This window comes from Centropristis striata, chromosome 16 (genome assembly GCF_030273125.1).
Source record: "Centropristis striata isolate RG_2023a ecotype Rhode Island chromosome 16, C.striata_1.0, whole genome shotgun sequence".
Lineage (NCBI taxonomy): Eukaryota > Metazoa > Chordata > Actinopteri > Perciformes > Serranidae > Centropristis > Centropristis striata.
In genome coordinates, this window is record NC_081532.1 from 8765609 (window position 1) to 8789448 (window position 23840).

General features: G+C 40.0%; 1 protein-coding gene across 3 annotated transcripts in view; it reads right to left on the bottom strand.

Moving 5' to 3' along the window:
- Positions 1–23840, bottom strand: part of syne1b (spectrin repeat containing, nuclear envelope 1b) — a 96205-nt gene that overhangs the window by 10357 nt on the left and 62008 nt on the right. For all 3 annotated transcript variants that reach the window (XM_059353887.1, XM_059353885.1, XM_059353888.1), the window contains 45 exons: positions 23379–23492; positions 23125–23286; positions 22213–22407; positions 21436–21612; positions 20288–20479; positions 19674–19805; positions 19124–19224; positions 18869–19022; positions 18624–18752; positions 18360–18515; positions 17443–17652; positions 16790–16891; positions 16582–16701; positions 16290–16490; positions 15827–16000; positions 15271–15402; positions 14740–14936; positions 14055–14187; positions 12830–13012; positions 12498–12647; positions 11969–12145; positions 11714–11869; positions 11446–11601; positions 11117–11287; positions 10849–10982; positions 10500–10704; positions 10066–10248; positions 9814–9960; positions 9565–9719; positions 9053–9200; positions 8868–8962; positions 8465–8699; positions 7845–8039; positions 7423–7548; positions 7087–7242; positions 6092–6250; positions 5178–5344; positions 4836–4998; positions 3912–4099; positions 3654–3804; positions 2843–3025; positions 2504–2641; positions 1894–2085; positions 1395–1722; positions 167–235 (listed from right to left, as the gene is read on the bottom strand). In XM_059353887.1, the coding sequence (XP_059209870.1) occupies positions 167–235; positions 1395–1722; positions 1894–2085; positions 2504–2641; positions 2843–3025; positions 3654–3804; positions 3912–4099; positions 4836–4998; positions 5178–5344; positions 6092–6250; positions 7087–7242; positions 7423–7548; positions 7845–8039; positions 8465–8699; positions 8868–8962; positions 9053–9200; positions 9565–9719; positions 9814–9960; positions 10066–10248; positions 10500–10704; positions 10849–10982; positions 11117–11287; positions 11446–11601; positions 11714–11869; positions 11969–12145; positions 12498–12647; positions 12830–13012; positions 14055–14187; positions 14740–14936; positions 15271–15402; positions 15827–16000; positions 16290–16490; positions 16582–16701; positions 16790–16891; positions 17443–17652; positions 18360–18515; positions 18624–18752; positions 18869–19022; positions 19124–19224; positions 19674–19805; positions 20288–20479; positions 21436–21612; positions 22213–22407; positions 23125–23286; positions 23379–23492 (7291 nt within the window). The remainder of the gene's footprint in view (positions 1–166; positions 236–1394; positions 1723–1893; positions 2086–2503; positions 2642–2842; positions 3026–3653; positions 3805–3911; positions 4100–4835; positions 4999–5177; positions 5345–6091; positions 6251–7086; positions 7243–7422; positions 7549–7844; positions 8040–8464; positions 8700–8867; positions 8963–9052; positions 9201–9564; positions 9720–9813; positions 9961–10065; positions 10249–10499; positions 10705–10848; positions 10983–11116; positions 11288–11445; positions 11602–11713; positions 11870–11968; positions 12146–12497; positions 12648–12829; positions 13013–14054; positions 14188–14739; positions 14937–15270; positions 15403–15826; positions 16001–16289; positions 16491–16581; positions 16702–16789; positions 16892–17442; positions 17653–18359; positions 18516–18623; positions 18753–18868; positions 19023–19123; positions 19225–19673; positions 19806–20287; positions 20480–21435; positions 21613–22212; positions 22408–23124; positions 23287–23378; positions 23493–23840) is intronic.

Genomic DNA, 23840 nt, shown 5'->3' on the forward strand with positions numbered 1-23840 from the left:
TGTTGCCATTGGTTACAGTGTGTGCCCAAAGTGTGTATAAGAGAAGAAATCAACACAAATTAAAGTCCAAGCCGGTGAAGAGACTACAAGTGTGGTATCACTGAGTGTGCAGCTGTTATTTCTGGCCCCGAACACTCGTGTCATGCTGGGGTCTGCTGTTGCCTACCAGTGGAGGACCTCAGTGTTTTTTCTGTTAGTTTAACATAGGCCTCAGGGCTCTCTGGGATCACTACATCTGGAAGAAACATTATACAGTACACACATTCAGCAGTGGGCATTACAATGTTTGACTCCATGATTTACCCAGTATTCATCTGCTGTTTTTTAACCTTGTTTGATGAAACACCAGATAGAGAGTTTACCAGTTTTTTGTCACAGGAAAATGCACTGTATTGACAATATGTTGTACTACAACCCTTACCTATGCAGCTTATATACCGGTAATTAACAAATTTAGGGTGGAAACAAATTCTCATTAGTCCATAGCTGAAACTGGTGAAAACACAAATTGTAAGTGTAGAAAAAATTTTCAAGACACTATTGTATGGTTTAAGATAAGTTTTAAGCTTTAAAAGCTTTATTGGAATTAAGGTTAAACTTGTTTGAAGAAATACTGAAAGCAAACCAACCAAATCATCATCTAAATTTTTTATTTTATTTTGTGCATTATGAAGATTGCACTTAATACTACAAAACAAAAACAGGTCACCAAATACAAATTAACAAATAACATTAATTCAAAAAAATATTCTTTAGGAAATTATTTTATTTTGGAAATGTACCCAGATATTAACATTAGTAGCTAATGCTAGCCAGTTAAAGTTGCTTGTTTTTATAAAGCAACATTTGAAATATTGGATAGTTTTACCTCTTGAGTCCTCAAATGTCCACAATTCAATTATTAACATTTATTCAACTGAAACAACCTGTGAAGTTTAGAGGGTAAAACCGTGGAAACTAGAATCTGCTTTAGGGATCACAAGCTTAAAATGTTGAAAACCCCTAGATTCTCCACAAGATATACATCTTTGTCACACAGCAAAAAAAATATGATGACTGAAGTGCTTAAATAGAAGGAAGCAATTCCTCTAAACTTCAAACCATGGAATAAAAACCTTGTACATTATTTGACCTTGGAGAAACGGCTGTGCAAAGAAATATTATGCTATATGTGTCTATCCAACTGTCTTTGTGATTTATTGCATTTTATATGACTTTAAATACCAACAAAAATACCTTTAGCAAAAAAACAGAAAAAACAAAAGCAAAACATTCTTTGCTTTCTACAAAAACAGCCGCCATACTTCACACACCATTGCTGTAAATCACCAGATCTTAAAAGTCTGAGTAATGACTCTAACCTTAAGCAGAAAGCTGTGTGTTTGGAAACTCACCTGACAAAGCTGAGGCAGGCCTCTGGAGGAAGTCTCCCTCCTCGCTCTGCTGCTCTCTCAGGGCCCTGCTGGCGCTCTCCAGCCCGCGGCTCAGGTCGTAGTCGTGGTCCCACTCAAGGGGAATGGAGTCCACGCTGGCTGGGGTGTCCCTGCCCGAGCGCTCGGTCCGGAACTGGGCCGCCAGGGAGGCTGAGCGGCCGGAGGAGGGCAGAGGTGACAGGAAGCCGTCCCCCAGACGCTCGCCCCATGGGAGGCTCGACAAATCACCAGGCTCGTCCAGCTCCAGCTCGCGGTCCGAGAATGACACTTCGGTATCATCATCTGCAAGCTGAAGGACGAGCAAAAGTACAACGTATACAGTTTGTGCTGAAGATTTGAGAGTATAAAATATTACATTTAGACCACTATATTGCTGCCTGGGATCCAGCCACAATAGATCTTTAATTGATGGATTAATACAAATATAAATCTTTGCTATGCTCTTAACGTCAGGTCTTACAGGAAGCCGAATGAGCTTTTTGTAGTAGCGCTCCACTCGACCAAACACTTCCTGGCAGTAGCGCTGCAGCTCTTCCAGCTCCTCCTCGATGACGGCTGCATCCAGAGGCTCGCTCTTCTCTATCAGCGCCTCTCCCTGGTGGAAGATGTGCTCGATCTTGGCTGTAGTGAGGGAGATCTCCTGTTGGAATGACTGTGGGAACCGGACGAGAAGGAGAACTCATAAACAAGTCGTCAATAATTCTGTTTTTCATACTCAACACAAGATTCTTTCAGAGTCTCAATTTGAAAAAAACACGACCTTTCCCAGATCTTCCTTCCTTCCTGATTTGATTTAATCATTTCAATATTCAATATGACTTGTGAGAAAGTCATCTTGCAATATCAGTCAGTCTAGCTGCTCTTCACAATGGCAAATATCAGAATATGTGAGATGACAGGAGTCCAAACATGCATGCATATTCATAAAACCTTACTCCGAAGACTTTCAAAAGATTGAATCAAGACATTTTAATAACAATAAGGCATTGTTTTTTGATTAATGAATTCAATAACTTTTTAAGGACCCGTGGGAACCCTGAAGTTGGTCTGTAGCATTGTGACAAACCTACCCTGAGTTGTTTGATCTTGGCCTGAATGTCACACTCAGAGAAGTGCTCGATGTTGGTCAGCTGCAGGTCCATCTCTGTCAGCCACACCAAGATGCCGTCTCTGGCCGTCTCGAACTCCTCTCTCTGACTAATAAAGTGCTGCACATTTGAAACATACTGCTGTTAGAGTGACCTACACTTCTACAGTATGCAAGTATAATATATGCAGTATAAATTAAGCTTCATTTGTCATTGATTTAACATAAAGTCAAACAGCCAGAACATAAAAGTGAGAAGAAAATAAAAAAAATGCATGTTTTCATTTAATTTTAGAAAACACATATGTAATAATGCATGTACCTTAAGCCTGCGGAGGATGGATGCCACCCTCTTCTGCAGGTTGTCCCATCGCTGATTGGCATCGTGAGCCATCTCCCTCAGACGACAGGAAGAGTCAGTGCGGTTTTCTCTGGCCAGGCGGCGATATTGCTTATTGATTAACTCCAGCTGGGTTAGGCTTTCATGGACTTGCCTCTGGAAGGCCTACAGAAACATAACATTTTATTCACATGATACATTTGTCTGTGTATGGTGGATTTTCTTCATTGTTACTATGTGCACATATTCTAATAAATCCTTTTTTCTATCTTCTACCAGATTTTAATCAGATATTGAAAATATGTATTGAATATTTAAAATTAAAAATATAAATCAGCAGATTGACAATAGTTTTAGATATTGTGCACTATGATTTATTTATTAAACTCATGTAAAGGTGCATCTCAATACATTAGAATATCACGGAAAAGTCCATTTCCTGTAGTTCAAGTCAAAGTATTGAGTGCATAAAGATGGACATACTTTTCAGAGGCCAACATTTCCAAGCCATAATCATTATAATTAGAGGAAATTAAATGAATTAAGAGATGAAATGTTTCATTCTGTGTGTAATGGATCTATATAATGTGTTATTTCCACTTTTTGAATTGAATTACTGACATAAATAAACTTTTATATGATATTATAATTTAGGTGCAAGTTAACAAACAGTGTGCAGGAGTTCTTTGTTCTATTAATATGCTACTAATTAACAGCACCATCCAACTGTCAAGGAAAAAAAAAAGAATTTGTCTTGTCTTAGTTTGGCTGACAAAGAATCGTTTTGCAGTACCTCAAATTTCTTAAGTTCCTCCTTGGCTACAGTGTAAAGTACACCTGAGGAGTTGGGCAGGGCAGCGGTCTTTTCTGAAGTGGCCAGCCACTCCTCAAATCGTGCAAAGTCATCGAGGAATTTCTGCCATAAACGCCACGTCTCCTCGATCCTACCAGAGGGAAATATTAATGAACACATACAACAACAACAATGACCTGTATTCCATCCATACTATGCACCCTTTTGTTTTTTTTTATCCAACATCTGACATCTTACTTGAGTCTCCTCTCCATAGACAAGGCACAGATGCTCCTCCAGCGGCGATCAAGGCTACGAGTTGCCTGCTGGATGGAGTCGCACTCTGCATCCGTGGCGCAGGCGTCACAGTCGTGCAGAAGCACCTCGCACAGATTCAGTACGGACGCCACTCCTGTACTGTGCTTCTCGATGTCACGCTGAAGCTCCTGAGTGGTGAGAAAAGAGAATACAGTGAGTGTAAGGGCAATAATGAGAGAATGATACACATGATAAGGGAAAATAATTACTTATCGTTAAATAGTAATGATGACTTTTGATTAGTTGATTTAAGCAAATCCATAGATGAATACAGTCCTTTTCAGTAATTTTCTAGCTGTACGGTTTTGAAAACTACATTTTATGTTTGCATATCCCATGTTTAATTTGTTATTGCTGTATTGTACACTTATCATTCCATATATAGACAGTAAAAACATTTGGAGAAAAAGAAGGAGGAGGAGAAAATGTTTGCGAAAATCAAAAACTAGCGAAACTGCTCAGTGTCAGTTTCAGGTTTCAGGTGGTAATTGCTGCAATCTATAATACAGGTGCATCTCAATAAATTACAATATCATAGAAAAGTTTATTTATGTCAGTAATTCAATTCAAAAAGTGGAAATAACACATTATATAGATCCATTAGACATAGAATGAAACATTTCATGTCTTAATTTATTGAATTTCTTCTAATTATAATGATAATAGCTTACATTTAATGAAGACCTAAAATTCAGTGTCTCAAAAAATGTCAATAATACAAAAGACCAATTTTAAAAAGTATGTTTAATATGGAAATGTTGGCCTCTGAAAGGTATGTCCATCTATATGTACTCAATACTAATTTATTAAGATGCACTTGTATAGACATACATATTTTATGCACTGTGCTGTGCATTATGTTACCTGCTGCAGATCGAGCTTCCTCTGAATCTCCTGGAAGTCACAGGAGTCGTAGGCGATGGGTTTGGACAGCTCGGTCTCGATGTGAGCCAGCCAGGATCGAAGGCTGCTCATGTTCTTATCCAGCTGCTGTACAGCCACCAGAGTCTCTCTCAGCTTCTTCACTCTGTTAACAAAACTCAACTCTATTAGTAAAATCTAATGCAATCATCTATAGCAAGTTATAAAAAACAAGCAAGTCGTTAAGCAGATTTGTTTTCAGATTTGTTTGTCTGCATGTACTGGGACAAATTACAGGACTGTTAAAGCTACTTTAAGTACGAGTGTGTTGTTGTTTTTTTCCACCTGGCTCCGATGAGATCGAGGAGGTGCTGCCAGCGGTCGCTGACTTTGTTGAGTTTTTGTTCGATTTCAGCTGCTTTGCTCTTGTGACTGGCTCTGGCCAGGCGCTCCCCCAAGTGGTGCAGCTGCAGCTTGTTCTCCTCAGCCACAGTGATCTCCTCCTGGTAGTCCTGAGACGCAATGCAACACAAAAATATGATGATGATATGATAAAGGCAATTTAAAAAAGTTACACTTACTTTAATTGAATATTCAGTAACTTCTATTATAATGAATTCATCATTAATTCATTTTTTAAGAAAAAAAAAAGCCAAAAATATATCACAGTTCCAGTTTGTTAATGTGAGGATTTGCTGCTTTCCTTGGACATCTTGGAAATGTAATATTCTTGTCTTTGGAAATGTTCTTTTGACAAAATGAGACCCCTGGACATTGTTACAGGCTTTCCCATTGTTTTCTAATGATTTGTAAACCAATCGATTAATCTACTAATTAAGAAGATAACCTACATGTGAATAAGTAACAAACATAATCGTTAGTTGCAGCCCTGCTTCAAAGCAACAGCTTGAGAATGACTGTCTGTTAAATGTAAAGGGATTTTGCTTCCATTAGAAAATTTATATTGAACTGAACAAATGGGAAAAGCTGAAACACAGTCAGGTTACAGAAGTATTCTGTCCCGTTAAAGTACTATTTAGTACTTCCTCAGCAGCAACACCTCTTCAGTCGTCACTATCAGTAGTAGCAGGGTGTGATTTTAACAGAGGCAACAGATGGAAAAAGGATGAATGACGAGTGCATCACTGTCTGTAGACCCAAATATTTAAAGAACGCATAAAGAATATAAAGGATAAAAAGGAGATATTGAAACGGTAATAAGTAGATTGGCAGTAGCTGCGTGTTTGAAAACAACTGACCTTGCGGAGCTTCTCGATCATCTCCTCGATGCTGATGTCTCCGTTTAGGGAGACCTTGCTCTCCATGTTGGTGAGCCACTCGCAGAGCTCCTTGTACTTCTCGTTGAACACAGTCCACTCATTCAGCTTCTCGCTCACCTGTTGCCTTCGCAGTGACAACTGCAGAGGCACAAAAGTATATATTCAGTGATGTGCATCACTGTGTAAAGTGCATAAAACAATCACTCAATGCATGTTAAAATGTAACTAAAAAGTGCAGTCTCAAACGGAAGCAGTATTGGAGATCATTGCACCATAACTGATTCATTTGCATCTAGCAGCGAGTGTGTGCTTCTGTGTGTTTCCTGTGTGTGTATTTTATCTACACTGCACAGGATGCAACTCTGAAAAAAATGACAACCTTGAGGTTTGAGCTTTGCACGTCAGAGGAACTGCTGTAGACAGGAAATTTACTTTTAAATATTTGTAGTGAAATGCCATTACAGGTTAAGGCAGGCAGGTTAAGTTACATTTAAGTAATCTGGGTGACAGTGGGTAATGCTTTCATACTGTATTCTTGTTTTTTTGCTTTTTTAGAACTGTGTTAATCAATGTGAGAAATGCCTTTTTTTCTAACACTTGTTTTATATTCTTATTGAAAGTCTGTGTGAACATTTTCCTTCAATAACAGTCAGTTGCATTTCTAAAACTCATTAGTCATACAGTTATTCTATCTTTTATTCATATGACGGTAAGCTTTGATGTGGGCTAACTGACAGCTTCCAAACCAAAGAATAACAGTCTGTCTGACACCAGCACCACCAACTGGTATCTCAAGAAACTGCAGAGACAAGATCAGTGCATCAGATAGTGACAACTACAACTGGGTAACACTGTGATACAGGGTGTGGCTATTAAGTTATTGTTCTTAGTTTAATCCGAATCATTCTCTAGTAGCTGATCAGATATGCAGTACACTGAATAGTCTGAAAATCAGCTATGCACAGGTACCGTACCTGGTGGCAGATTTCATCCCACTGTCGATGCAGTAGCTCAATTCGTTCCTGCAGGACAGACAGGTCCTCAGCACTGATGTAGCAGGACAGGGACTCCCGCAGCACATTCAGATGGGCCAGATCCCCAGTCCAGCCATCAAACGTGTTCTCCAGGTCCTGTTATTGAGACAAAAGTGATATCATTAAACATTCAAAATCTAGACACATTTATTTCAAAGTCAGCCCAACTAATAACTTATAACTTAATAATAACTCTAACTCTACTTTTAGGTCTCCAAGGCAAGTTTCCTCTGTGTAAAATTTCCACTCAATGAAAATAAACTTTGAGGTTGTTACCTTGCAGCGCATCTGCTCAGCTTGCAGATCCTCGTGGTGATCAGGAAGAGGCTGAGAGAGCTGCCGCTTGAAGGATCTAAGTTTTTCCAGTGATCCACCAATACCTCTCTCACATCTCTCCCAGTCCTGAACAAGACACAAACAATGGTTCCAACTGCATCAGTCCACCTGCACAACTTTAGAGTTAAACAGCAAAATAATAGCTGTTTTTCTCTACTATGACAAGTTTGGCATCCCAACTTTAAACCACAAGTAAAAGCTGGCTGTGCCTCTTGGTTGAGGTTTTGAACAAACAAAAGAAATTCTACAAACAAAACAAATCCGAATAACTTGCACCTACAATGCAATAGTTTATAGTATCTCTTCAATGTCCCCTGAGGTTCTCTGTATTCCACAAGCTGCTGGTAATCTGTCTGGTTTACCTTTAACAAAGTGGCAAGCTCTTTCTTCTGTTCGTCCAGGCAGTTGGTGGCGTGTTTCCATCGCTCCTGGATATCAGTGAGCTCTGTCTGCAGGGCCACCTCCGCCCGGCTATCAGCCGACAGGAGCAGTTGTCTGCCGGCCTCAACTGTCAGGATGTAACTTCCCTGCTGGCGCTGCAGCACCTTTTCCTTCAGCTGAAACAGAGCACGATTACACAGACCTGTCAGGTTCCTGCCCAAACCACATGTGTAAATAGTTTCTACTTGGAGTATCATACAGGTGGGGTTTATCACATCAAGAAAAATTAGACACCATTGATTTTTTTAAAGCCAGCTTTGCATCCAATCTGCCTCAGTCCCTGGTGTAGCTTAAGCTCACTGTTTTTCAATTACTCTCCTGATTGATCAAGATTTTGATCTTAGAGGATTTTTGCCAGGATCCACTGTATAATGGTTCTTAGTCACCCTGACAAAGTTACAGGCTGTTCTGGAAAATGGTTCTTAGTCACCCTGACAAAGTTACAGGCTGTTCTGGAAAGTGGGGTGGGTGGGTGGACTAAACAGGAAACTCGTGCCTTACTGTCCAGCATCATCAAGATAAATCTGAGTACATTATATACCTGGACAGCGTCCAGCATGGAGCGGGCTTGCTGCAGAGGCACTGTGGTCCCTGCCTGTAGGGCTTCTGCCGGGTGGGAGACCTCCACCAGCCATTTGCGCAGCTTCTCCACCATTTCTCTGTAGCGCTGCCACTGGCGGATCAGACCGTCGATGATGCCCCGCCTCTGCTGAGCACGGCGCACTACTCCCTGCCACTGGTTACTCAGGAGAGCCAGCTTCAGGTTGAACTCATCTCTGCAGGAGGGAGGAGTCGTACACTTGTCAAATGAAGACTTGTAGCAGATTTTTTGTGGTAAACAAAGAGCGATGCATTTGCTAGGTCGAGCAATCTTCTACTTGGAGTAATATTGTATAAAATATTAAACTACAGGTTTGTAAACAATGTGATTTTGGGGTCTTTACCTGTCATCCACCTGACCCTGCTCCAACATCCTCTGTCCATCACTGATTATAGAGTGGAGGATCTGCTGCCTACTGAACATTTCAGCTTGGAATAACTGGAAGACAACATATGGATCATTAATGATTCATTTAAACAGCCAAAAAAACTGTAGTTTCAGGGTCTGTTACTTCAAAGGGACTCTAACCTCATGAGCTTTTTGCTGTTCCATCAAACTCTGGTAGTTCCCAGAAATCTCCACTGCCAGATTCTCCTCTGTTTGGACCAAGAACTCCATCCACGTTTCACATTTCTCCAGGAAGGTCTGCTGCTGCAGCAGGAAGGACTGCAGCTTGCTGCAAGGGACCAAACATTCAATTATGGGATCCAACCATGACACTGGCCTTTACTTTACATATGTGATGATGTTTGTTATCTGTGCCTGTCCTTAAATAACTTTGTAATAGCTACTGTATATCCCTCTCAAAATAATAATATATTACAAGGAAGTAGTCATAATTTTGAATTGGAAATTTAAGTAAAAGACAAAAAAAAGAAACAAAAATGAAATAAGTAAAATAAAATCAAACTTAAAATTGTGCTGGGATGGACATAATTTTCTGTTTTCAGGAAATGGATATACAGCATTTTAAACCCCCTTTGGGAAAGGCTTGCAAATCTTTCTCTCACATTTATATATGTATATTTTATGTGTCATACCTGAATCTCTCTGTGGTCTGTACTGAGGCTGTTGACCAGCTTCTGTTGAGGTTCTGCATACGCTTGATCTCTGAATCGTTGAGAGGGAGCCGGTAGCCGAGTTCATTAAGACGCTCCAGTTCAGGAGCCATACTGCTGAACTTCAGCATGAGCCTCTGTGGAGGACCAGAGAGAAATGTGGAATTTCTCAATTACAGGACAATCAGTAAAATGTATTCTGACAAAAGGAGAACAACAACAATAAAAAACCTTGAGCTCCTCCATGCGGTCTTGGATGACTGTCGGGTCGGTGGAGCCGTTGGGATCTTGCGTCTGAAGATGTTCTTCAGCTTCAACTATCCAGCTACCCAGTGAATCCAGCTGGTTATTAAAGGTTTCATAGTCTTGAACTCCAGTCTGAGGTGGAAGAGAAATGTCAGTAACCCGTAAGTGTAAAATTCATGATTCTCACTGGATGACTAACTCCAACTAAAACTATACGTCTGAAATCTATTTCTCTACCTGCAGTGTGGTGAGCTGTCTGGTGAGGGCCTGTTCCACAGCAGCCAGCCGCTGGGAGAGAGAGAGGTGATCTGACTGGATGGCAGATGCTGCTGATGTGTCCACCTGCTGTTTCAGCTGATCTCCCAGTTGTTGGAGAACCTGCAGGGAGGCCTGCACTGGAGCCTGGGACCGGAGCACCTCCTGAGACAAAGTAACCATAACATTTAGAGCAGAGTATCTTTTTCTTTTAAAAAACAATTTGAAATGGAAATAAAGTATTTGCATCAATATGGGGCCACACTGGGGAGTTGTCAACATGATTTAAACTTTTAAAATGCTGCTGCAAAGACACAATCATGTTGAAAAAAAACTAATTTCAGGACAAATTGGCTTTCAAATTGGTCTTAAAACACACAGTTGAAAAACAGTAGCACAGCTGTGGCCTCACTCACGCTGCATTCCTGGATCCAGTCTGACACTTCCTCGTCAGAGATGTCCTTGCTGCAGGCGAGCTTTAAGAGCTGGTCTGCCTTTTCCTCCTGAAGCTGGATGCTGCTGCAGCTCTGCTCATAAAGCTCCTTGTAGCGCTGCCATAACTGAAGCAGAGCTTTGCTGCTTCTCAGACGCTCCGCAATCTCCTCCAGTAAGCCGGTCCATCTGGGTGCAAATATGAAATGGATTAATGAAAAGGATGGTGAAAAGAATAAAAAACTGGCTGCTTCTCAATTAGTGATTTACTATATTTTATATTATGATAACATTTTATATTCTTTATAATAATAATAATAATATTAGGATCACCTTGCATTGACATCTTTAAGTGCGTTGTTAAGAGAATCTGACACTGATGGGTGACACTCCCTCAGCAGCTGGTGGGTCACAGCACCAAACTTTCTCAGACTGCTCTCTTGTTTCTCCAGTTCCTCTTGCAAATCCTTTGACAGACAGACAACAGACAAAACAGACAAACATCAGTCATGAACACATTTTAATGCAACCCGTGTAAACAAATGGCTCTGGATGACTACAGGCCGGCTGACAGGTATAATAACTCTTCATCCTGACATACCTGTAGACTTTGCACCTGCAGCTGAACAGCCTCCAGGGAGCCTGTGAGGAGGCGGAAACGAGATACAGAGTACCTTCCCTCCATCAGGTAGCCATTGATCTCTTCTGAAGCCCGCTTGTACAGACTCCACTGATCCAGCACTGACTTCAGGCTGATTTTTAGTTGTCCTATCTGTTAAAGCCAAAATTAAAAAAACATATACCAGTAGTGAGATACAGTAGATTGTAAAGACCAGGCCAGAACAGAACAGAGGAGCACAGAAAACATGGGTGTAACTGATGTACCACATAAAACACATGTAAGAGTGAAAGAAGAACAGGGGAGCTTACCAAGTGGTCCAGGTTAGCCCAGGTGTGATTGACACCCTGGAGTGTCTCCATGACGATAGCACAGGCCTCATCGGTCTTGTTCTGGACGAGGGCGCAGCCCTGCTCCTCCACTCTCTCTAGTTCTTTCTCTTTTTCCTTCACCAACTCTTCCATTTCCTGAAAAGTATTAGTTTTGATAATGATGATAAAAAACATGGACTCATAATAACAGTATGTGGGGGTATAACATGTTTAATAAATGAGTGTTAGCACAGTAAGAGAAGCCTACCTGGCAGTCTTTGAGAGCATTCTGCACAGATGTTAAATCCTCTATCCGGTGTTTCCTCTTCAACCTTTCTTCCTGAGTTGCCATCCAGGATTTCAGGGCCTGAACGCTGCTCTCATACTCCAACCACATCTCCAAAAGGCTCTCCAGGAACTGAATCTGTAGTAGTATTTAAAAAAAAAAAAAAAAATCTGTAACACCCTGATTTTGCACTGGCAATGGTTGTTATTCTTTCATCGACAGCATCAGTTGCCTCACCCTCTCATTGATGCGGCCTTGTAGGATCTGCCAGCGTCTGTTCATGGCTCCCAGACGCTCAGCGAAGTCTGTCTTATCGCTGCGCTTGCTCTCCACATCCTGACCGCTGATCTGCAGCACTGACTGGTTGACAAAGTCCACTGTCAGCTGCTTACAGCATAAATCCACCCTGAAGCCCTGAATTTGAGAAAACAACAGTAGATCACAATTACAATGGATGACATTAGAATCACCATTAAATCAGCTTTTATAATCAGATTAGTAACATAACTCAAAGATGCAATCAAGGTCACATTTAAACATCTACATTTTAGGTATACACATATTACATTCTATCTTAAACAGTTTGATTTGTAGCTAGAAAAATATTATGTTATAAGTTTACAAACCCTAAATAATAAAAACAAATCTTTCACATTCTTGAATTGCATGAAATACTAAAAATGTAGGTTGTCACATAAAAAACACTTACACTTATAAATAAAGTGCCATAAATCTTTTTTTTAAAAATCTATGTGAAGTTCATTACCTTGTATTTTTGCAGGTAGTCCTGAATCACATTTGAGCCAACTGCACTCTTGAGGTTTTCTTCATTTTCCTCAATGACATTCTCCATCAATGATATCCAGTTAAACAGCTCAGAAATGGCATGACGGGAGGCCAACTTCTCCATTTGTATCTGAGAAAATTAAATTAAATTAGATTAAAATTAAACATCCAGGAAGAAAAAACACACATGCCGCCAGTTTCAAGGCCACCTCGTGTAAAAACGTTTGTATACAAGTGAAGCTGCAGAAAGGAAGTAATCCTATTTTCTGTGAAGCAGCTAAGCCTGTTCAGTGTGTCTGCATATGACGATACCTGATGCAGCTTCTCCTGGACCACTGGGATGCGTGTGAGCAGCTCAGTCCATTGAGTGTCTATGCGTGCCAGGTCGGACCGCAGCACCACCGTGTCCACTTTCTTCAGACGCAGAAGCTGGTTGCCCTCGGTTACGACTGAGCTCTTCAGGCTGGACTTGCCTTCAACCTCCTTTGAAAACTCCTGAGACAGATGGTGACAGGAATCAACAACTAGTTTGGAATGGTATATATTTTATGATTATATAGTATATAACAAGCATTAACATTACTACTAAACTTCCATGACAAGTACTACTACTAATACTATTAAAATGATAGATAAGACAATGGATACTTATACATATTCAAAAAAGACATTTATGTATGTATGCATGTATTTAACATGAGAGTGATGCTCTTATACACAAGTACATACAATAATGTGCAGTAAAAATGTGAATACAGCAGTATATTATTTTTTATTGTATATATATATATACTGTAGCATGTATAAACTACTGTCATATTTATTACACTGCTGGAATGTGATATTCATAGTCTTACAATATGTGAATATAGAGGTATGGGCCAGTGATCCGTGTGCCCTCATAGCTCCATATGCAGCACGGTGGCACTTGTGAGCAATGTTGTCTCAAAGCAACAGGGTCATTGGCTACCAAAGGACATTGCTGAAGGACACCTTAACCATAATTATAGTCATGCCTAGAATATTTTGTTACAACAGTGGCTTGTTTATGAATATTTACAGGCAGCAGTGTGTCTCTATGATCCTTTCGCTCTTCTGTGACGACACATTGCTACTTGTCACTTCATCATAAAGGTTATGCTACTCTGTATAGCATTAAGGCAATAATATAGTGTATAATAATTTATTTATAGTATATAATTAGAGAATATTATAGATCCAAGATGAAACTGAAAGAAGGGTGAAACTGAGAGAAAAAGTTACAGTTAAAAATCCATCTGCTACTTCAGCACCACAGACAGCACCATGGATTTATCAATACACATAACTGGAGTTATGGTCGGGCCAAAGATTTAAACTCGCACAAACCAGATAAATAATTAATGAGTCCAGCAGACTAGACTAACATAATTTCTCTCTGCTCTCATCCCCTCTCAAATTGTAAAGTGTCTTATAATTGTAGCACTGCTGCTGTTGAATCTTCTGCATCCCCAGATCAATACAGGTACAAAATGAAACAGAAGAACTGTGAACTCACAAGAAAAGCAGATAGATGGTCTCTGACAGTTTCCAGCTCCTGTGGGACTAACACTGCCTGTGTATTCCAAAACTCCAGGCGCTCCAGAGCAGACTGCAGCCATTCACTCAGCTCTGCACACTCCCTCTGATACCTAGAAAAGAAAAAAACAATGTCATGTAATATACACTATATAGTGTAATATATACTGAGTTAAGAAATCACATGTACTGTCTATTAATTTAAGAACCTATAAAAATGGTATTTTGCACACTCAGTGAAATTAATAATTATTGCTTAGGATTTATAGTATGAGTATACAGTTTAAGCAGAGGACATTTTTTGTCCTGTAAGGTGACAAGTTGGTTAAATTTTTTAAAATGCGTCAGAATCAAACTGAAAAATCCACTATAATAAAATGTTGGTGTTTTTTCCTGTAAAAAACAACAACAGTAGCATTATGTAAAAACTGGCATTTAAAGAGTTAAAAGTCTGAAAATTAAGGAGTATTTGGTTGTGATGATCGAAACTGAAAGTGGTTAAAAGATTTAAGATTTAAAAGTGGAGAATAATATAAATATGGACTTTGGACATGGACATGGACTTTTTTGTCCTCTATTAGCGACTTTTTAAAAGTAATCACAAAGGTTTGTTTTTCAGCGTCCCTCAGGTACTTGATGCCCACTGACTCTGATGTGTTTCTGACCTGGTCCAGTGTTTGAGGATGGCCTCCAGGCGCTGTAGCTCCTTGTTGACCTTGCTGGTGTTGTTGAGCCAGTGTTCGCCCAGCAGGGTGAGTTGGTTCTCCAGTGCGGGACAGCACACTGACAGCAGGAGATGTTTGCCCTCATCCAGAACCTGGTGCAGCTTGTGCTGGTGCTCAGTCAGTCTCCCCTTTAGACCCTTCACAGAGAATGGAAGAGGAGCCGGTAAACAACAGAATCTTAGAAAAGTGACACTGTAGCTGTAGTGAGTCAGGGAGTGAATTAAATATAAGTAAAGCAAATCTTCAAAGAGTAAAATAAAACTATACTAAGAAGCTCAGAGAGAGAAATAAATGCACATCACAAGTGCTGGCCTCTTTCTTAAATCCTACCAGAATACTTCCTGTCATTACTTTATTGACATAAAGATGAATGATTGAATGGATTTTGTGTCACAAAATAAAGGGGGCTTATGGAGGCTATTTTGGATCATTATGCTACATCCTAAAATTTGCTTTGATGTCACTTTGTACCTGATACAATGAAATCCTGTCCATGAGCCGTTCTTCAGTCTCTTCCACCAGACCAACAGTAGGAATATTTCCTTCAACTGCCTCCAACTGGCGGTTCAGACTTTGGTAATCCTGCATCAAGCGGCACCACGTCTGAAAAAAAACAAAGATGCACAGAAAAATAAGCTTTCCAATACCTTCTGTTTGAAATAACCTTCAATAGCTTAAGTGTTTAAGACGTTTTTGATAAATATGTTCCTTTTTTTTTTAAGATTATTGTTTTTGGATTTTACTGCTTTATTGGATAGTGACAGATAGCAAGGGGGAGACAGAGGGGAAGACATGCGGCAAAGGGACCTCAGGCCGGATTCGAACCCAGGTCCGCTGCAGCAGGCACACAGCCTTCATGGTAAGCGCTCTACCATTAGCATTTTTGGGCCAACTTCACTTGTTGCATCATGACCAGGCCACAAAAATGAGCTTTCTAACAATGCCATTTTCAGATCTCCTGTGATTATATCAGTATGCTTTCAAAAGGAAATAAAAAGGTAAACACAAATAGTATTTTCTCTCTCACCTCCAGGATACACTCCAGCTCAACTCCTTTACTGTGTGCCTCTTTGAGGACGCTCTGAGCCTCAGCCATTGTCTCCTCCAGGGCCTGACTCTCTTTGGGAAGAATAAGAGCACTGATTTTTCTGGAGTATGTTTCTGTTAGAATCATATGGGACTCCAGACCCTGGAAGAACTCCTAGAAAACACAACCAGACACACACAAGCGCACCATTGAGCATTATCTTTCTCTCAGTGGTATGTTCCTAGCATGATTAGCTGTGTGTTCAATGTTTTACACTGTTGATTAACCCTTCAGCATCCCTTTTAAAAAACTGCTCTGACGTCCTTTGAGGAGAAAAATGTCTGCGTCAGAAATTGACATTGACATTTTTGTCCATAAGGGTCTGAGTGACTATATTTTGGGGTTGCATAGGGGTTATATAAAAATTCCTTACGCCTTCCTAGGTTAACAGAGTTGTCCAAACCTTATGTTTGTCCAGGTGATTCTGGACTTCCTCCACAGTGCTGGCAACGATCCTTTGATCCGCAGCCATTTTGTCTTTAGCTGTGTCCACCAGGTCAGTCAGGTCCTGAAGAGCACGCTCGTACTGATCTTTTAGAGCCATGTTCTGGTTCAGCCCGCTGCGCCGTGAACCCACCGTCATCACCAGCTCCTCATAGGAATCCTGAAAACACACACAAACAATATAAATCAATAAATAAAAGCTTTTACTGCATGGTTTTCAGACTCAACAAGCTGTCGGTGAAGTAAATTACCTGAAGTTTTAGTATTTTGTTTGTTGATATCTGATCTGCCTGCAGTGTTGCTCCTCTGGTCTTGAGCTCAGTGATTCTCTGTTCAAAGTCTTTCAGGCTCTCCTCTGCACTGGCAATAACCTAAGAGAAATAACATTCATAATGATTTCTTGTTGACAAACAGAGTGTGTGCGTGTGTGCATGCACGTCTTTGCCAAAGCTTGAATACCTCCAGCTGTTTTGAGGCTGGTCTATCCATGGCTCCAGCTAAGGCCTGCAGGATATGGCACTTGGTCTCAATTAAAGCAGTTTGAAGAAGTTGCAACTCCGTCTGTGTTAGACAAAAGAACATTTAGATTAAGGTGCATGGAGTTACGATAGTTATAATACTATTCATACACATATATACAGACAATTTCATGCTTGTTTTGCAACTTTGCCTAAATGCAATTAAATTAACAGATATTAGCTCTTCAAATCTGTCCCATGGCACTTACACTTGCTATGTTTCTTGACTTCATCTTTGCTTGTGTTGTATTAACTCTCATTCGTACGTCGCTTTGGATAAAACCGTCTGCTAAATGACATTGTAGAATTGTAGATGACTTGTTTGGTTTTCTATTCACAAGCATTAATTCATCGACTGATATATTGTGCAGTGTCAACTTCAGGCAAAAATATGCTCTCGCCTTGTTTATTAGCTTCAAAACAATAGAATTAAACACACCCACTTTGCATTTCATTCAAGTTTCAAAGATTTGCTTACGATTCACTTGACGGTCGAATAGCTAATAGCATAGCTAATGTTTTGCTTTTATAGTGCCCATTCTTTAAAAAAACAAAAAACATTAAAATCTCTTGAATGCAAAATATTCAGCAAACCTGGTAGGCTGTGAGCTCATGTGCTCTGGTTCTCATGTGGTCACAGCGTTGCCCCAGAGCACAACCCAGAGCTCCTAATCTCTCTTTCAGGCAGTGGAGGTTGTCCTCCAGCAGCGACCTGTCCTCTTGTCTCAGCGCTGAAGAGCCAGCGAGCAGAGCCTGGCAGAGCTTCACCTCCTCTGTGACGTGCCTCACATCGTTCTCTAAGGTCTGGAGAACAGAGCAGAAAAGAGATTTTAAAAAATAGTAAACTTGTTGTTACCTTTGGAGAAAAATCACAGACATTTAACCTATTTTAGGGACAAGGATTTATCTCATATGTTGGACAATACTGGGGACAAATAGTCATAGCATCGGTAGAGATAATTTAGGCAACTGATTTAGAGAAATGTTAACCAATATAGATGTAGAATATTTTGCTATTTGCAAATGCTTTATTGTAATAAAACCCCTTTGGTGTTTTTGTGTATTTATTCCCTTATAAGTATTGTTATTATTAGTAGTATTATTATCTCACCATTGCAATCGTACTTGATTTATTTCCTTCATTCATTCATTTTTACAATATTTTTTGTTCATTAATACGTCTGTATCTAGGTCTATTATGTATATGTTTATATTAATAAAATACTGGATATTTTTAGGAATGCATATATAATGTTTTTTTCAAATAAAATTTTGAAAACTCAATAAACACATTGTTTAAAAAAGAGCACAATACATTCATAGTGTAGATAAAGCAATACACTTTAGTCAGTTTTGAGTCCCAATGAGAAACACAAACGTATGCTTTTATATCTACTGTTATCTGAATATTGTATCAGTAATCAACTTTGTGAAGAGTAGCAGTATGTATTACCAAGTTTAAAAAACATCTGCAATAATTACACAAGCTGTACAAATATGAATGTCTGTACCTCCTGTTTTTGCAATTGGGTTTCTGCGTTTTCAGCCAGCAGCACTGAGCCAGAGAAGACGTTGTTCTCCACACCATCCAGCCAGGAGGAGGTGGATGACACAGCTGTGTAGAGCTGCTGTTCCATCTGCGCCACCTGTGTCTCACCACCACCGGCCTGTGTGAACACAAGAGTGTTAGAAATTCTCGTTGACACACGTAAAACTACATAACTTAATGTTTCAATAGGATGGCATTCAAAAGTAGAATAATGTTATAGAAATACCTGAGTGGTCATGTCCTCTATTGTCTGTCTGAAGCTATCATACAGAGGATTCAGGGAGGATTTGTCCGCTTGTGTTTCTCCTTTATACAGTGATCCAGCTGTGGTCACACGAGAAGCCCTGGAGTATACCTGCAAAAAAGGAGAAACAGTCCCTGCCTTTAAAAATGGATAACATCAAAACAAATGCAGATGCACTTCACTTCAACTCCTTTATGCAAAGAATAGCAACACAGCAGGGTTTGTACCGGCTGTTTGTGGTCCTGCTCCAGGGTTTTCTGCAGGAGTTGCAGTTTAGTTTTGAGCTCTAGTCTCAGGCTCTCCCATTTCTGCCTCATCTGCTCTCGAGCAGCCTGAGATTCCCTCTCAACCAAAGCTGCTGGTGAAAATGGCTCTGTTGTACTGCAGGTGACAGACACATGGATTAATTGATGTTCCATTTATAATCTTCCACAGAAATCATTACAGTATCTTGATATGATTTATATTTGTATGTAAAATACCTGGCACTGCTGGGCGAGGCCTGCTGGATGAGGATCTCCTCTCCTCTGCTAGCCACAGACTGAAGCAACTTTTTCTGTTCTGCAAGCTGCTCCTCCAGTTCCTGAAAGTAAACATGTAAAACAGCTCAATTGGACTGCATGAAATAATGAATTACCTTAATTTAATAGCTTTAATACAGCTTCTTAATCGCTGTGGTGGTGTTACAATGGTATGCTTTGCTTTGAGAGGCCCCCGTTTCCTTACATTTAAGAAATTCCTAAATTCATCTTTTAAAACATTCTTCTAACCACACCTATTAAAAAGCTTGTTGTCTGTTCCTGCAATATTATGTGCTTTTATGCCTGATGTCTTTGTTTTTTACCTGCTGCTTTGGGTCTAGAAAAGTCCTTTATAAATAAATTAAAAAGCAATTTTATTGTGTTCTATAAGGATAATGATGGTATTATTATTGTTATTTCATTTTTAAATGTATAATAGGAACAATGTATCTATTGCTATTAATACCAAGTACTGGAAAACAAGTAAACAATACAGTATGTGGAAACATACCCTCTGTCTCTGCAGACTGTCCTGGTGCTGTTGGGAACGTGTGGTCCGGGCCTGGGCCAGCCAGTCCTGCACACTGGGACTCTGAGAGAGGCTGGAGTCTGATTCACTGTCCTCCTGCTCCTGCAGAGAGCCCTGTAGGACCAGACAATGTATAACAAAATATTTAAGAAAGACCAAGACACATCAGCAGGAAAGCAAGACCATCAAATGCAGTAATTCAATTTTTATTCACAAGTTTTGCAATTTTTCAGTGGTTGCATAGAAATGCAAATGCAAACAAAGGAGGTACCAAACATTGACCTTCATCTTCTGTTATTCTTAGCCGATAGACAGAAAACACACTTATGAACTAAACTAAACTTATGTCAGCCTGTTGTATTATCATGCTCTCATGAACATAGCAGTGTATGGCAGAATATAAATATGTGGTTTATGGTGCAGTTAGAAAGAAAAAGTTACATGTGATGTTGGAAAATACTTTTATCTATATTGTGAGCAGGCCAGGATACCCACAGTGGGGACTGAGCCTAATATCATGTGTTATTATGAAAAGTTCTGCATCACATTCACACACATTAGTGTATGTGTACATTGTAAGCATGTAGCCACCTCACCTGGATGTTATTCTGCTTGTCTTGTAGCATCCTCTGCAGCTCCAACAGGCTGCCCTTCAACATGCGTAACTTGCCGGCCAACTGCTCTGCTTCCTCTCTGTTCTCTGTCCGGCCCTCCAGCAGCAGGTTCTCACTGTGCATGGACAGCTCTGACAGGGCCAGCACCTTCTCTTCAATCTCCATCAGCATGTTCTGCAGCAGCAGGAGGAGAGAGGCCAGCTCAAACATGGTGTCTCCCCAATTACAGGAGGGCCAGCGTCCGGGCTGAACCCCCTTACGCCAGCAGCTTTCCCCAGCCGCCAGACAGGGAGAGCTCTCCCTCTGCTCTCATCTTTGGCCCACCTCTCCAGCCTCGCCTCCTGTGCAACATATTACCGCTAATCCTTCACGCTCCATGCTCTACTGCATACATGTTGACGCGCAAATTACAAAGCAACTTTTGTGTGCAGAACATCATTTTAAATCCAGACCAGTCAATGATGCCCATCAGTGAGTCCTGCTCCAAAGTTTGAAGACACATTTGTTTTCGAAGAGCTTTGCGACGACTCTGCTATCGATAGCCTCAGCAGGTCTTTCTAAGGCAGAGAGTAACCCTCCCTCCGCCTTACCCTCCCTGTTCTCTAGGATTCACCTACTTGGATATTCTAGCAGCTTTATCACCAACACCAATCCAGGCAGCGGGATCATTTAATCGTCTGAAAGCCACAACCACTGACTACTCGGCCCTATGCTGCTAACAGGCCTCTGTCAAACAGAGACATCTGCATAATCTGCTTAAGACTGCTACAGTCGCTTAGGAGCCCAGCCATCTGAATGCCCCTCTAACTCCTCTAATGCTCTTGTTTACCCACTGAAAGGTTCCTGTCTCTCTGGGATGATCCATATGTGATAAAGGAAACAAAATATTGAAGTATAAGACGGATGTAAATAATCCACAGGAAAATATGCATTAGTGTGCTGACAGAGACAATGGATCAACACCTAGAAAACAGTACTCCAGTGCACTGTGCTGCCATCCCAGACAATCTGCTATGACGTATATATTATAAGCCAACCTCATACTCAAATTCATACATTCATTCATAGAATAATTCCAATTAACATATTTGCTTCCATTGCTCTAAATGAACAGCAGGGGGAGCTCTTACCTGACATTCAGCAAGCTGATCCTCCATTTCTGTCTCCTCTACAGGCTTCGGTTCAAGGATGAAGGTTACAGCGCTGCGCATTCTGGTCAGCCACAGGTCCAGTTCATCTGCCTGCGTGTGATAGAGCTGTATGGCCTGTTCCTGCTGTTGACCCTCCAGACGGTCGCTAATGCGCTCCTGGGCAGAGAACATCACATTTTACCTTGTTATTGTTTTTTTGTTGTTGTTTTTTTAGTAAGACACACAAAACAAGACAGGGAATATACAAGGTTGAAGGATAGAATTCAATCAGAAATGGAATGCTACAAACACAAACAATAAACAGTAGAGGTACCACTATGCGGAAAATTTTAAAAACAAAACAAAGGACAAAACAAGCAACAAAGAAAGGAGAGAAACAGTCAGATAAATGGACGAAGAGCACAAAAGAGCAAGGTAGATAAATTAAAAAAGTTGAGACTGAGCTAAAGATGTATACAATTTTTTTTTATAACTTAAAGTCATTGGCCAAGAAGAAATCACAGGACATTATTGACAACCACTTATGAATATCAAAACAAAACAAATAAGCAAATAAACATTGTAAAGATAAATCTTCAATGGTTTCAGCTTCTGAAGAACAAAAAAATCAGGGAATCCACCTAGGATTGACATCTTTCTTGTAGAAAATCACTAATAGGGTATACTGCTGACACTATTTCAAAATAGGTTTCTTTGACTTAGGGAGCAATAGGACACAATAGATAAAAAGAAAAGGCACACTTTCTCAAAAACTACCTCCAATAGCTGCTGCTTCCCTGAGGCCTTCATGTGGATGGTGGCCATCCTTTCAGCTAACACAGCGAGGGAGGAGTGCATAGCCAGCTGGTCGGCCATTTCTGAGTCCACGGCATCGGAGGCCAGATCCTCTGTAAAGTTGGTCTGTAGCCTGTCGATTTCCTCCTGCACCGTCTGAATCTCTTCGATCAGGCCCTGAAGTAAACAGCTCAGTTATAGGTGATGCATGCTACATATTTACTGCCTTTATTTTAATTTCTTTGTAGGTCAAAGGGGAAATATTATCTTGTTGATGATTGCAGATACTGTGACTGTATAATAATACCAAACAATACACATCACAAATTCACAAATTCACAAATTAGCTTGTTGAAGCTGGTGGAAGTGATGTTGAGACAAACTGATTTACTGAAGGCTGGTAGGAAGTTTGCATTTAATTAAAATGTACAGTAAGTGTTGCATTTAATATGAATGTATTTTGTAATTACCCAGAAAGTTTTTTATGTATAATAAATATAATGAAAAGAATAGAGTAAAGAATAGAGTAGGTTTTAGTAGTAGTTTTTTTTTTATGAATTTACTCTTTTTCATGTTTTTTATGTTTTGTTTTTTATTTTGTGTTTGTTTTAAGGCATCTTGTGTTTTTGTAAATAAAGAGAAGAATGTTTTATTGTAAATTATGTAAAATAAATAAATAAATAAATTAAATTAAATTAAATTCAAAGCAAGGTGACAAGAGTGGCCCAAAATATATTATCCACAGACCTGCATCGTTATAAAAAAAATAAATCTATATTTTGCAGTTCGACATGTGTACTTTGCATTACCATGAGTTCTTGTCTTCCCTGTCAGTGTGAAAGCTTTCTTTCCATCAAAACTTTTCACAACCTTTATCATACTGTAATGACTCACCTCATGTGCCTTAATGTGGGTATCTGGACTTCTATCTGCCTCCAGTGGTTCACTCAGTTTGGCCTCCAGAGCCTCCATTTTAGATGAGATTGACTGGAGTGAACCCTGGTAGTGCTGTTGCTTCTCCAGAGCTTCGTAAAGAGACCTCTGCTTCTCGCTGATCTGTTGGAGAAACAATTGGACAACTTAAAGTGCTGATTCTGAAAACATGCTAACAGGTAGTGAAAAGCTGACACGCTGTATTATTCACATACCACGTTCTTTAATGTCTCCCATGAGCGCTGCAAGTCATCTAAGTTGGCCACAGACTCAAATGTCGGGTCATATAGTTCTTGGATTGGAGCTCTTGTGAGTGTTCCTCTTCCCATCTAAAAAACATTCGAACAGCGCCACCAGCAGTTCAGACAAATAAGTTGTGAAATGGATGGCAAACAAATACAAAATACTAAAAAGCCTCTAACTTCATTCGTTAATCATGATGAGTTTGCGGGTGCAGGCAGAGAATAGATATGGATTATTACTCCTTTTGTTTTTCTTTTTTTGCCTTCTTTGTTTATTAATTGTGAGTGCTTTGTTTAAAAAGAGAGCAAATAGAAAACATTACAAAAAAATTATTGAAAAAGGAAGTTAATTGACCAGATAGAAATTGTAAATTTTGCTTAAAGACTAGAATGACTGAAAAAAAAGCTATCAAGAGGAAAAGGGAAGGCAGATAC